A 14830-nucleotide genomic window follows, 5' to 3' on the forward strand; every position below is an offset into this window, starting at 1 on the left:
GGGGTCACCATGGGATGGGAGCCTGTTTGGTGCTCACATGCTCCACATGGAAACACAGAGAGTTGGTGCCCCATGGAGCAGGCCCAGGGGGGTGAGAGCAACACCCAGATGCTCCCTTTTCCTCCCTGGAGAGGATGAGCCTGAGGCCATTCCATGAAGTCTCCTCAGAAGGTCATGGCAGGTGCAATCCCAGTTGGGTGACCGGGTCAGAACATGGCCTTGCATAGACTTTCCCTCCTTCCTGCCCACTTCTCCCAGCCCCCCAGTCCTGCTCCGGGGGATGTAGTGAGCGTGGCGTCCACCTCTGCCTTCAAGGGATTGAGGCTCCAGCAGAATACTTTGGACTGCTTGTTTTATTGAATGGAAGTCCATGTTTCCAACACACAGTGAGGCCAAACAATACCAGAATGTTGGAATTTGGAACCAAAGAAGGTTCATTGCAGGGCCATGCAAACAGACAGTTGACTCATGCCTTAAAAATCCCAAACTCTCTGAAACTCTTAGCAAAGCCCTTTCATGAGAAAGGTAAGCGAGGGGCCTGGTTATTTGTTGCAACCTTCTTGGTGTTAGAGCCTTTTTTCTTGATGTCAGGTCATGATATTCCTGTGAACCTCCAGCAAACATATTATTCTCTTTTATGATAAGAAAGAGCAAGGTCCCAAAGCTCAACCTTCACCCTTTGAGGTCCAGGCTCTGGCCAAGAGGAGAGGGGAAGCTTCTGCAGGAGTCCTGGTGAAACATGAAGGCAGCCTGGATGAGGGATGTGCTGTCTCCCTCTGCCCCTCTGTTTATGGCTGACCCTCTCTCACACCTGCACACAAACCCTCTGCTCTCAATCACCCTTGGGTGCCCTGTGTCCATCCTGGTCCCCGGGGCTGGAGGAGGAGTATCCCCGTGCTCAGCCCAAGTCAGAAGACATGGGCTCTCCTGAGTGTCCCATGGGGCCTGGGGGCTTCAGGATCTGAGGGAAATGACTGGATGGGAGCCCAGTGGGCAGGAAGGAGGAGCCATGGAGGACGTGCCCCCTGAGATCCTGGGAGACAGGCTCATGCGGAAGGAGGTCAGGCATCTGGAACCCCGTTGAACGCATCAATCAACGCAAGGAAGCCTCACTGAACCAGCTCATATTTATTGAACCAGAGTCTGGAGAACAAAAGGTGGGGGGAGACAAAGGCACCTGAGTATCTTGTCCAGCCCCACCCACCACTGGAGAGGAAACCGAGGGTCTGAGAGGCGGCCTTTCCTCACCGCAGGTTGGTGATCTCCTTGACACACCACACAGTTCCTTGGTCAGCTGTTGCCTTCTGGTGTCATTTCTTCTTTCTTTTGTGATTTTTTTTTGTACCCACCTCTGTTTCACACAGCATTTGGAATTTGCTAGGGTCTTCATTAGTCACTCAGTGTATCCTGGTCCCAAATATCACCTGCATCTCAACAAATGTCCCACACAGTGAGTAGTCATTGCTGCCACCACCACCATTATCATCAAGAAGTCACTGCCTAATTAAGGTAAACCTGCTGGAATCAAAGGGGAGCTGATGCTGGAGAAGGAGGGCTAGAGACCACCATCAGGGGGAGACTCTTCTTGCTGGGACAGCAAACCCTGGGGAGCGCGATAGAGGAGCCGGGGCTGCTTCTCCTGGACCCCAGCTATTGCTCCTCTTTGACTTTCTCCCATTTTAAATGCTTTCATATTCCTGGCCTCTCATTGCTAGCTCTTCTGCCTCTCTGTTCTGCCCCCAGTGTGTTCTTTAGTCCAAAATAAGTGGTATCTCCCCTCCCGTCATTCTCATCCCTTAGTCCAGGCTCCAGGCTCCTTCCTTCTCTTTCCCCATCTTCACCCTGCATGCATTCCTCCCCTGCTGTGCTCAGCTACTGAAAGGCCAGATTGCTAACACCCAGCTCCATCAGTGTTGTCTCCCCCTCCTTTCCCCTCAACAAGGTGTTCTGATCCTTGGTCTCACATGTGTCCCTGGTTCCTGCACTTCTCTGGGGGTGGGGGAGTCAGGCCTTACTTCAGCCTCTCATAGGTCTGTATGAGCTCCTTCAACTTCTTCTCCAGCTCCCTGGCCTGCTGCCTCAACTTCTCAGCCAACTCTGTCTTTGCCCCCTCATGCAAGTGCATCGACTCTTTTACCAGGAAGCCCACATCCACTAGAAGGAAGATTCCTGCAAAGCCTCCAGTAATGATCCGAGCCTTTTTGGTCATTTCCAGAATGGTGCCTTTGAAAACTTCGTTCACCTCCTTGCTTGTCTGGATGAAGACTTGCCCAGTGCTTGTGAAGCTTTTAGCTTGGGCTACTAACTGAGAGTTTTCTTTCACAAACTTTGCAGCATGGACATTTTTCCTAACCCCTTGCATGGATTTGTAGACTTTTCTTGTAGAAAAAGCCATCCCAAGTGCAGACAGACATCGAGCTCCCACAGACACGTTTTCTTTGATGCTAGTTGACAACAGGTCACTGGCTTCTGTTTCTGCTGATGACCTACTAAAGTGTTCCACGATGGTGGTGGACATGGTGGTCCCAGCAGCTGCTGCTCCCAGCCCTAACCCAGTGGTCGAGAGCGCCAAACTGGCCCCAGCTGTCACGGGTGCCAGAGCCAGGCCAAGAATGTTTAGAACACCAGACACAGTGTTGGTAGAGTTGGCCACCACCTTGAAGATGGTACAGTCCCTGTGCGACTTGTCAACCCTGTCTGCAAGTGCATAGAGCTTTCTTATGCTCTCTTCCAGCTCCTTTTTCACCTGAGGAAACTCCTTTAAAAACCTCTCCCTGTCTAGCAGGTCCCGTTGGAATCTCTCTTGGTCTTCCATAGCCAAGTCTACCTTCAACTCATTCAGAAATTCATGTAATGCCTCCACTTCTTTCCTGTAACAAGGAACATCAAGGGATTAAGAAAGACAATTTGCTTGTCCATAAAATAAGTTCCTTGGATTTATTCTGCATAAGCCACAGAGATTTTATTATAAATCACAAGGGAAGAGTTTTGCAAATGTAAATTATTTTCAACATTAAACACATGTTTGTACCTCATGGATACTCCATTATTCAATCATGAAATAAATAAGCAAAAGTCATTTTAAGATAGTCTTAAGAGAGGTATTTGATAAAGATGCCTCAGAGGCAGGTCAACACAATCACTTCCAAAGGACTGGTAGGGTGGAAAGTCCACAGAGAAACTAACAGAAGTGGGATTTGGGAAGAAAACCTTCATTCAAGGGCCTTAGTTTGTAGTGAGGAGTCAACCTGCTCTTTGCCCTTGGCAACTGGGAAGTGGTCCCTAAGCTCTTGGAATATCCTGGCTGATAGGAGTGTTCTTGTCTGCCTGGGCCTTTGGCCACTGGACAGTCTGACAAAGTGACACATGATGGTGTCTTTGGGTCAAGTAATATCTGCACTGACCTCCAGAGGAGCTGGACACTAAGGCATTAGTCTGACCTCTGGGAGTAGCCAGAGAAAACAGGTCAGGGTATTAATAATTTGTTTTTAAATTTTTAGCTTGAAAATAATAACAGTAATAGAGAAATAAAGCATCACCATAATAAATAAAAGATTGAAGCCTGGTCCTATTCTCATTCAACATCACAAAAGGGTTTTTGTTGTCATGCATTTAACATTGTTTAACACCGAATTAACTTACTGGCAACTAACAAAAAGGGAAGACTATCACAATACAAAGACAAACACAAATGAGGACTGTAGACATTACACAAATAAGCAAAATGCATAGTACACATATCCACAACTTTCTAGAAATCTCATCCTATGATAACTCACCAATTTATTTGATGTTATATTTCAGGCAAAATGGACATTAAAAAAAAACGTTATAATTTGTTTTTATACAGGATGAACTTCCCTGGGGGCTGGGCTCTGTGTGTCCTGCCACACGCTGAATCCAGGACAGTAAGTCGTCCTGAGGACAATGGAAGCTTCATGTGTGAGACCTGCCCAGACTGTCCTGGAGCTGATGGGAACCTGAATTCTGCTCTGCAATAAACTGTAACTGGAATCGTGACATCTTTCTGTGCCCAGCATCCCTGACCTCTCGAGGGTCATCAGCCTAACTCACACCTTACCTGGTAACAGCTTCACATACCTGCACCCTAAGGTCATATGCAACTTTGTGGAACCTCTAAAGATTCAAGAGACTTTAGGAAACATCTATCTGAATTGCTGAGCCTGAGGAGAGTGGAACTTGCACAGCTGGTGGAGGAAGCGTTTCCTCTTGGGTGGGGATGCATGAGGCTCCTCAGAATCCCTCAAATGACACACAATCACAGCCCCTCACTGTGACCCTGGAGGGCTCACTGAGCCACACGGCCTTCCACTGTCAGGGCAGCTCCATGCAGACCAGAAGAGGGTCCCTGATGGAGGGAGAAGCCAGGTCCCAGCAGGGTGTGGAGGACACGGTCACCCAGGTCCCTCTAGCCCAGCTTGAGGGGATCCCATCAGTGAGGGAAGAAATGCCCCCCTCCCATTCAGGGGACCTCTGCTAGGGTCACAACCCCTTCAGTCTGTGTCCTTGGGGCCCACTCTGCTCACTCTAATCCTGGTCCTCCTGCCTGAGCCTGCCTACTAGTCCTCCAGCCTGAAGCCTCTGCTCCACCCTGACCCCTGGAAGAGGCCTGCCAGGAGGAAGCTACCTGAGTGGGGGGGATGTGGGTAACATTCCCGATGCACCGGTGTAGGTTACCTGGGCAAACCGTCCTCAGTCACAAAGTTCTCCCGGGTTTTGCCTTCAGTGAGCAGGTTTTGCCTTCAGTGAGGAGGTTTTGCAGCTATTCATTGCTTACTCTCTTCTGGATATGCTCAATGATAGCCTCAAAGAAAGTTTTTACTCTAGGTGAATAAAAGACTAAGATGAGAAGAAATTATGCTGTAATGTAAATGGTAAATGGTAATGAATATGAAGTGGTTAAATTAATCTTCCTGAGCAGCAGTCATCTGGGGGTGCTGTTGATGGATTCACCTGGGGTTATGGGTGGACTGTGTCCAACTGCCCCAATCATATGCTGAAGCCATAGCCTCACCCCACCTCAATGAGTCTATTTGAAGATAGAGCCTTTAAGTGGAAATTCCAGTGAAATGAAGTCAGAAGTGTGGGGCCCTAATCCAAGAAGACTTGTGTCCTTTTTGAAGAGGAAGAGATACCAGCTCACTCGCTCTCTGTCTATCCTGCAGCATGAGGGGTTGTTAATTTTTTTTCTTTTTCCTGTTTTAGTAAGAGTGAAAGGAACCCAGGTCTCATATGGAGGGAACCCAGAGCACTAAATCTGTGTATTTATTGACTGGTTTGTGGGTGGGTGGGGGAAATAACAGAGCACTTGCGTGTCTGCAGGGGTGTTTGAGATCAGTAGAGCCAGAACCTGCCTGAGGTGTCAGACCTGGTAAGCACATGCTTATATATGAGATCCCTGGGCGAGTGTGGTGACACAGCATGGAGGGAGAGCTGATTCTGGGGGGAGGAGAAGTTTTCCACCTGGATCTAACACATTCTAGGTAGAGGGGACAGCATCATACTCGGCAGGACCTGCTGTGTGGCCCAGGCCACAGAGCACGTTGCATTTCATCCTCATAACAATATAGGAAAATATTCCTCCCATTTTACAGGTGAGATCAGGTAATTGTGCTCCAGGTCACATGAGGGGGAGACGACAAAGGCCAGATTGGGGTTCAGTTCAGGGTCTGCTGATCCTTGCAGGGCAGCTGGGCAGGCGGCAGGGTGAGAGTTGGAGGAAACAGCCTCTGTGATGATGCTCCAGGGTTTTGGAGCAGGCAAAGACTCGGACAAGAGAGAGGGCAGGAGAAGCTTCAGGGATGCTGCAGGACCTCCTCTCCCTGCCCTGTCTGGTCTCGGGGACTCCCTCTGCTGTCCCCTCGGTCCTTGGGCTGTTCTGGCCTCACTCCTGAGTCATGAGCTGGAACTGGGGGACCGGGAGGGAGAAACTGAGCACCTTGGCCATGGCTTCCAGAGAAGAGGGCCAGAAAGTAGGTGATGGGGACAGAACCCAGGGTACGGGAAGTCCCCTTGGACTCCATGGGACTTGAGGATGCTTATCTATTCCCTTCTTGATTCTTCTCTAGGTTAATTCAGATAGTTGGCGGCATCTCAGTTCTGGGTCACAAGTAGGAACCATCCAAACAAGAGACAGCTGACTACCTGAGCAGTCCCAGAGGTCTTTTGTGTTCATGGCAGCAGCAGAGATCTCCTTTCAGCTCCTTGTCTGTGTCAGGTTGGAATGAGGTGTGGCTTCATCCTTGGGAAGGAAAAACAGACTGTGGGCTCCATCATGAGTGAGCAGTGACTGCAGGAAGCCGTCACGGGTTTGGTCTCCAGGGGTTTCTACTAGGACGGCCACCAGTGCCACCATGGACTTAACCCAGCATGATTCTCTGTCCCCTGGGCCCTGCTGGCCACTAGTTAAGGAAAGTTACTCATCCTCCCACTGCTATCTCCACCCTGAGTTAGAGTTCTGCTCTCTTGTTGGGGCCCAAGGAGAAGATAATCAGACAGGAGACAGTAATCTGCGAAGTTATAGGAGCAATAAGACCAGAGATGGAAGAACAGATAGGAAGGGATACTCTGGAAATTACATGAGGGAACACTTGTGTGTACTAATTGGTAATAACTAATACTGATTCATCGTCTATGACATGCAGGCTCCTGAAACTCACTTAAAATTAGGTCAGCCCAAGTTTTCATGCTGGTGCCAGAGCCTGGTCTTTCTGATCTATATCCCACATTTGTGATGACTATGCCTTATGCCTTTTTTAATATAAAAATGTGTGTTCGTAGATATGTTTATTAACAAATGAATGTTTTCATTCTGAAATGATGTCTTGCTCCCTGTGCGCCAGTCTCTGCTTTGATAAATTTCCTGATGCTGCAGCTCCTACAGCCCACAGCCTTCTAGCTTCTGCAACAGCCTTTATGCCACAAGGGCCTGAAGTCCCTCCGACTCCACCCAATCCCTGAAGCTCTGCCCAGGGTGGCTGAGGACCCTTGATGGTGCCCAGTCCTCTCTGCTGTCATCCCCTGACAGTTGAGCTTTTAGGCTGTTTCTAATTATTTATGTAAATAATAATGCAAAGAAACCTTTCTTGTAGAAAAGTTTGCCTTCCTTTGATATTTCTTTAAGCTACTTCTGGAAGTAGAATTACTGAGTCTGAGGGTATCAACACCTAAAGATTTTTCATGCATAGAGCCACACTGTTATGCAAAGAAACTACCAATTTATATTCATCCTCATGAAATAGGAGAGTGCCACCCTTTCGATCTTGTCAGTTCTCAGTTGTCTTTATTTTTTTTAAGCAGATCTTTATATTGAGAGGTTTTCTTTTGGTTCTGGTTGCGACTATCATGTGCTGGGAGGTAAAGAAAGAAAGCAAATATTGATTATGTTTAACCCCTTTTTAGAAGGCAAAAGAGCATTTATCAACTACCCCTCCTGAGACCTGACTGAAATGATAGTAAAGATCCTTACTGATATAGCAACAGATATTGATGAGAGCCTCAAGTGTTTCTGATTTTGCTCTACACTTCAGTTGCTCTAAGGATTTATTAATTATAATGTATATTATTCCAATAACCCTGAGATGTGTACTATTGTATTCCTGTTTGGAGATAAGGAAACTGAATCATAAATGTTATGTGATTTGCCCGAGGTCAGAAATCTTGTTCATGGTAGACTGGGTTCCAATTCACTCTATGGGCTCAAGATCCCATACCTGGCCTCTTTCCAGTTCAGTTCAGTCCTTCAGTCCTGTCTGACTCTTTGCAACCCCATGGACTGCAGCATTCCAGGCTTCCCTGTTCATCACTAACTTCCAGAACTTGCTCAAACTCATGTCCATTGAGTTTGTGATACCACCCAACCATCTCATCCTCTATTGTCCCCTTCTCCTCCCGCCTTCAATCTTTCCTAGCATCAGGGTCTTTTCCAATGAGTCAGTTCTTTGCATCAGGTGGTCAAAGTGTTATAGCCTCAGCTTCAGCATAAGTCCTTCCAATCAATATTCAGGACTTTTTTCCTTTAGGATTAACTGGTGTGAACCTCTTGCAGTCCAAGGGACTCTCAAGAGTCTTTTCCAGCACCATAGTTTGAAAGAATCGATTCTTCAGTGCTCAACCTTCTTTATGGTCCAACTCTTACATTCATTCATGACTACTGGAAAAACCATAGCTTTGACTTGATGGACCTTTGTTGGGGAAGTAATGTCTCTGCCTTTTAATATGCTGTCTATGTTGGTCATAACTTTTCTTCCAAGGAGCAAACGTCTTTTAATTGCATGGCTGCAGTCACCATCTGCAGTGAATTTGGAGCCCAGGAAAATAAAGTCTGTCACCATTTCCATTGTTTCCCCATCAATTTGCCTTGAAGTGATGAGACCGGATGCCATGATCTTAGTTTTTTGAACACTGAGTTTTAAGTCAACTTTTTCACTCTCTTCTTTCACTTTAATCAAGAGGTTCTTTAGTTCTTCTTTGCTTTCTGCCATAAGGATGGTGTTATCTGCATATCTGAGGTTGCTGATATTTCTCCCGATAATCTTGATTCCATCTTGTGCTTCATCTAGTCCGGCATTTCTCATGATGTACTCTCATATAAGTTAAATATACAACCTTGATGTACTCCTTTCCCAATCTGTAACCTGTCTGTTGTTCCATGTCTGGATCTAGCTGTTGCTCCCTTACCTACATACAGATTTCTCAGGAGGCAGGTCAGGTGGTTTGGTATTCCCACCTCTTGAAGAATTTGCCAGTTTGTTTTGATCCACACAGTCAAAGGCTTTAGCGTAGTCAATGAAGTAGAAGTAGATGTTTTCTGGAATTCTCATGCTTTTTCTATGATCCAGTGAATGTTGTCAACTTGATCTCTGGTTCCTCTGCCTTTTCTAAACCCAGCTTGAACACCTGGAATTTCTCTGTTCACATACTGTTGAAGCTTAGCTTGGAGAATTTTGAGCATTACCTTGCTAGTGTGTGAGATGAGTGTAATTGTGTTGTAGTTGAAACATTCTTTGACATTGCCTTTCTTTCTGATTGGAATGAAAACTGACCTTTTCCAGTCCTGTAGCCACAGCTGAACTTTCCAATTTGCTGGTGTATTGAGTGCAGCCCTTTGACAGCATAGTCTTTTGGGATTTGAAATAGCTCAGCTGGAATTCCATCACCTCCACTAGCTTTGTTTCTAGTGATGCCTCCTAAGGCCCACTTGACTTCACACTCCAAGATATCTGGCTCTAGGTGAGTGACCACACCATCATGGTCATCTGGGTCCTTAAGACCTTTTTTGTGTAGTTCTTCTGTGCGTTCTAGGCCAAAGGACTAGATCACCCCCAAAATCCCCTCCGTCTCTGGTCTCCAGTCACGTCTCAGGAGTCCACATCCTGAGCTGAGCCCATGTGAGCAGGTGCCGCCCTCCCTCTGTTCTGTTCAGGGGCCCAGGTGGCGGGAGGAAGCCCTCAGACACATCTGCCCCACATCCAGGCTCTGCCCCTGCTTCACCTGCTTCCTCGGCCATGCCTTCACCTCTCTGAGCTTCCATTTCCTTCCTCAGTCAGTAGTGACAACCATCCTTTTCTCAGACATTCATCCTGAGGACGGGGAGTTAGGCGGAGTCTTAACCCCCTGCTTACCCAGGAGTCTTCCTTGCCCAAGTGTGAACAAGATCCAGTTGTTCTCAGATGTGCAGGTGCAGCCATCAGCTATGCAAATCCTCGATAAACCACACACACCCTCTGGGCCCAGATATACACCGGGAAGCAAAAGTGAAAGTGAAAACCCTATGTCTGAGTTACTCAGGCCTGCCCACCCACCGGGCCCCACCCTGGGCTCGTGCCTCCTCCCTTTTGACGCCTTAGAGAAACAAGCTCAGCTCTGACATGCCAGGGCCTTCTTGGCTCAGCACATCCTACCCGGGATCTGTGAAGGAAGACCTGCCACCAACAGACTGTGAGGCCCTTGGCATATCACTCTCCCACCGCATGGGCTTCTTCCCAGCTCCTCCCTCTCTCCCCCTTTCCCTCTTGATACCCGCCTGCCTTGCTGACGTTGCTCTGCCCAAGGGGTAAAGGCTGCTGTCCAGGTCTGTGATCTAGAAGAGGAGAGCTGGATGCTTATCCCATACCGCATCCCACTCCCCACACCAGCACCCACCACTGGGCTCTGGAACAAGGCCAGGCTGGGCGAGGAGCCTGAGCCAGGGTCAGTCCTGCTGCGCTGTGAGCAGGATTTTCCAGATACAGGGTGAGCAGGAGCTGGGGGTCTAGTGGAGAATGGTTGGGAAGGGAACAAGTTGGGGTCAGAAAAGGGGAAGTCATGAGTTAGACTTGCAGACAAACACAGAACCTCAGTTCTGTAGGAATCTCACATCTGGGTGTCTCTGCCCACGTGTACTTCTACCAAGGGTCTCAGTGAACATCGGGGTTCGGGCAGCTTTACCTTAGGTAAATAGAGAAAAAGCTTTTTAAATTTTTTATGATTAAAAGGTAATGTAAAGTCAAGAGTGGGTTTAGCAGCCTTAGGAGACAGAAGAGCTCAGCAGCAGAGCTGAGCAGGTTGCAGCCACAGGCAGGAGCCGGCTAGGACTACACATGGTTTGGAAGCAGGGCTGTGACAGAACAAGTCTCTCATTACCGATTGTCATTGACCGTGAGATGGGGCCCAGCCCAGCTCATCACTCATCTGAGTGTAAACTCTTGGTAGATATTCTGTGCAAGCAACACAACTTGCTGAAGAGAAGCAGCTTTAGTGTAAATTCTGACCTCTGCAGACTTAGTACAACACTGCTCAGTTAGGTTTAAGCCCCAGGAACAAGTCAACAGGAGGTTGTGTGCAGCTGGTGTGAAAGCGGCTCTGAATTGCAAGGTACCTTTGAGATGTGGGAGCAGCAGCTTAAAACCACCGAGTGCCGGGGCCTGCAGAGAAACTAGAAACCACCAGCAGAGGCCCTGCTGGGAGGGACTCAGGTCCTGGGCGGTGGGCATGTGCGTGCAGCACAGACCCCTGCCCGTCTCTCCCCACGTGGGACAGGATAGCAGGTGGTGACAGACAGCCGTGTGACCTGGGCTCCAAGAAGGCAGGTACACTGCCCCGGACCCAGGACAGTTGTGCTACAGACACACCACCTGTTTGCTTCACTTCCTCCTGGGACAGGACACCCTGTGTCCTCCCGAGCTGTCAGCTCAACCTGGATGCAGGAAAGAGGCTGGAAACACACAGAGGCCCCATCCAGGACAGTCCTTCCCAGGCAGGGGCCGGGCCCACCTTCCTGGACCCTGGGCCCAGCTTCCTCCTGTTCTCCGTGGGGGTGATACCACCTGCTCTCAGAGGAGCAGTGAGGATCCGATGAGGACCCAGGTGACGGTGCTGACACAGCGATGGCCCAGCCCAGGCTCCACAGTGTGATTTTCCCTGCAGGGAGGAGGAACAGGGAGTGGGACCCCGGTGAAGACTTGTCTCAGGGGAGCAATGTTCCTGGAGGTCAGGGCCCACTGCACGTCCCTGTTGCCTGTACATATGTAGCATACATGCAGAACACAGAGAAAGGGGCTCAGCAGAGCAGGAGAGGCACTGGCATCACCTGGAGCCCTTCACCCCTGACATCACTGCAAGATGCAGCAGGTGGAGGTGATGCGTGTTTGTCTCCAGTTGGGGAAGTCACCGGTGCCCTTGCTGTAGTGTGTGGGATGCTTGGACCCAGAACAGGGTGAGGAGAGTCATTTCTGTTGGTCTGAGAAGAGGGCACATGTGCATCTAGGAAACACTCAATCTGGAGCCTCTTGACCTGAGACTTTACTCCCAGGGTTCAGGGTCCCTGTTACCCATTCATCTTCCTCATCCTCAGCCTGACCTACTGGTCCAAAAATATAGTCCCCAGACCCCAGCTATTCTGTGTCCTGAGAATTTGACACTGGGATTCCTGGTGCCGGGACCTAAGCCCCCTGCTGGCAGGGGCTCAGGGGACAGACCGTGAGCTCCTGCAGGGGGACCTGTCCCGCTTCCTGACCTTCCTGAACTGCGCGAGTTTGGGGGCTTCTTTCCTTTCTCTGACCTGCCCTGCTTCCCCCAGCACCTCTTCTGTGTCACTTAGTCAGACTCAGTCTCTTGCTCAGAATCACAGGGCTGTCACCTGACCCAGGGGTCACCGCGGAATTGCATCAACCACACACTGAGCTAAGTGGGGTCCAGCTCTAAGGGTTCAGGGAGACTTCGGGGTGGACACCGAATGGTTCTGTACCCAGCGCCTGAATCCCTGCCCAGAAGTCTGTGCAGGATGGGAATTCTCCGGGAACTGATGAAGAACTGATGAAGGAATGAACTCCTATTTCTGAAGGTCAGGCAGGTGTTGGGCATGACTGCTGATGGTTCGACCCCTGAGTGGATCCTTCTGCAGATCCCCTGGAGAAGGAAATGGCAACCCACTCCAGTATTCTTGACTGGAAAATCCCATGGATGGGAGAGGACACCAGGCTACAGTCCATAGGGTCACAAAGAATCAGACATGATTGAGCAACTTCACTTTGCATTTTTTTTCCTCTCACATCTTCAGGAAGGAATGGAAGGGCCAGTTGACATCTCAGGGAAACACTGGCTGAGAGGGAGTCAGAGTCAGAGTCTGAGGCACTGAGGAAAGTCTTCCGAGGGAGGTTTGGACAAAAGTGGGGAGAAGGCTCTGCAGCATGTGGGGAGAAGGCTCTGCAGCATGTGGGGAGGGACTTAGGAGACGTCCTTGGATCATTTCCAGGTCCCGGGTCTCTGGCTTCCTGCCCTGGGCTCCAGGTGTGGGAACCTGTTAGGTGCTCACATGTTTCACACATGGAAACATAGAGCGTCAGTGTCCCGTGGAGCAGGCCCGTGGGCCTTTGAGCAACACCCAGATGCTCCCCTCTCCTCTATGGAGAAGAGGAGCCTGAGGCATCCCATGAAGTCTCCTCAGAAGTTCCAGGCAGGTGCAATCCCAGATGGGTGACCAGGTCAGAACATGGCCTTGGGTGGACTTTCCCTACATCCCTGCTCCCACCCCCTAGCCCCTCAGTCCTGCTCCTGGGGATCGAGGGAGCCTGGCCCCCAGCTCTGCCCTCAGGTGACCCCAGGCTCCTGAATGCTGCTTTGGTCTGCAATTAGGCTTTGGCATCTGTTCTCAGAGTCACGGGTAGCCGTGGAGGAGGTGAAAGCAATTGTCGCTAAGGTTGATGTTCTTCTGGGTCATTCTAGGCAGTGCGGGAAATAGACGGGTGGGGCAGGGCAGTGCCCCAAGGTAAACACAGGCAGACAGGTCTGGAAGCTCCTGCAGGAATCCTGGTGTGAGGCAGCCTGGGTGAGGTGTGTGCTTTCTCTCTCCGCCCCTCTGCTTATGGCTGACCCCCCCCCCCCCACCTGCACACAGGCCATCTGCTCTCAGTCACCCTTGGGTGTCCACCCTGATCCCCAGGTCTGGAGGAGGATTATCCCCGTGCTCAGCCCAAGTCAGATGACACGGGCTCCCCCAGGCGTCCTACGGGGCCTGCGGGGCTCCAGGGTCTGAGGGAAATGATTGGATGGGAGGCCAGTGGGCAGGAAGGAGGCTCTATGGAGGACACGCTCCCTGAGAACCTTGGAGACAGGCTCACGGGGAAGGAGTTCAGTCATCCGGAGCCTAGGTGAACCCATCAGTCAACGCAAGGAAGCCTCAGTGAATCAGCTCATATTTATTGAACCAGATTCTAGAGAACACAAGGTGAAGAGAACAAGAGCAACCTGAAATTTCTTATTCAGCCTCACCCCCAGCTGAAGAAGAAAGCGAGGGTCAGAGATTCGTGTCTTTGGCCCCAGGCTGTTTCATCTGAAAAGCTCCTTTTCACACACTGAAAAGTTCCTTGGCCTGTTTCTGCCTCCTTGTTTCATCCTTCTTTCTTTCTTTCTTTCTTTTAATCAACCTCTGGTCTTACTCCACATTTGGACTTTCATGGAGACGTCCCCAGTCTCTCAGTCACTCTGGACCCAAGAGCACCTGGCGACTTGTCACCTGTTCCCCCCACGGTGCTGTCAGCTCCAGTGCTGTCACCAGCGCCAGCACCATCCTTGTCATCAGAGTCACTGCCTGAGGATCCACACAGACAATGCTCCATGCAGACGTACAGATGGCCACAGGGAAATGAAAAAATACTCAACATCACTAATCATTAGAGAAACACAAGTCACACTGCAGTAAGTTATCCCCCCTACAGCATCAGAGGGCCGTCCTCTACATCTACAATGCTCTGAGGCTGTGGAGAAAAGGGAACCCTCCTCCACTGTTGCTGGGAATGTAAATGGGTGCAGCCGCCATAGAAGACTATATGGAGTTTTCTTAAACAACTAAAAATAGAGCTACCGTATGATTTAGCAATCCCAGTTCTGGGCATACATCTAGAAAAAATTAAAGCTCTAATTTGAAAAGATACATGTACCCTGATGTTCATAGCAGTACTATTCATAACGGCCAAGACACTATATTAACCTAAATGTCTGTTGACAGATTAATGAATAAAGCAAATGTAGTACATGTATACATACCATGGAATACTACGAAGCCATAAAGAATAATGAAATAATATTATCTGCAACAATATGTATGTATCTGGAGATTACTATCCTGAGTGAAGTAAGTCAGACAAAAACAACTATGTGATATTAACTTATATGTGGAATCCAGAAAATAATACAAGTGAACAAATGAATAGAAACAGACTCATAGACACAGAAAAGGAAATTTTTACCAAAGCTTTGGGGGGACAGATAAATTAGGTGATGGGATTAACAGATACACACCAGATAAACAAGGGCCTGCCTACTGTAGTAG

At 49.3% G+C, this 14830-nt stretch overlaps 1 protein-coding gene and 1 long non-coding RNA gene across 2 annotated transcripts in view; both read right to left on the reverse strand.

Moving 5' to 3' along the window:
• Positions 1–1116: 1116 nt before the first annotated feature.
• Positions 1117–4275, reverse strand: LOC136159282 (apolipoprotein L3-like). The gene has a single exon (XM_065921332.1). It carries the CDS (start codon positions 2813–2815, stop codon positions 2012–2014), a length of 804 nt encoding a protein of 267 aa, XP_065777404.1. The 5' UTR covers positions 2816–4275; the 3' UTR covers positions 1117–2011.
• Positions 4276–7266: 2991 nt separating this feature from the next.
• The window catches only part of LOC136170705 (uncharacterized), a 57839-nt gene continuing 50275 nt past the window's right edge, over positions 7267–14830 (reverse strand). The window contains exon 4 of the long non-coding RNA XR_010663667.1: positions 7267–7370. This is a non-coding gene — a long non-coding RNA (uncharacterized lncRNA). The remainder of the gene's footprint in view (positions 7371–14830) is intronic.

The sequence above is a fragment of the Muntiacus reevesi genome, chromosome 1 (assembly GCF_963930625.1).
Source record: "Muntiacus reevesi chromosome 1, mMunRee1.1, whole genome shotgun sequence".
In the NCBI taxonomy this organism is placed as follows: domain Eukaryota; kingdom Metazoa; phylum Chordata; class Mammalia; order Artiodactyla; family Cervidae; genus Muntiacus; species Muntiacus reevesi.

Bases quoted from the DNA above. Each gene is read 5' to 3' on its own strand.
- LOC136159282 (XM_065921332.1), bottom strand. From the start codon at position 2,815: ATGGAAGACCAAGAGAGATTCCAACGGGACCTGCTAGACAGGGAGAGG.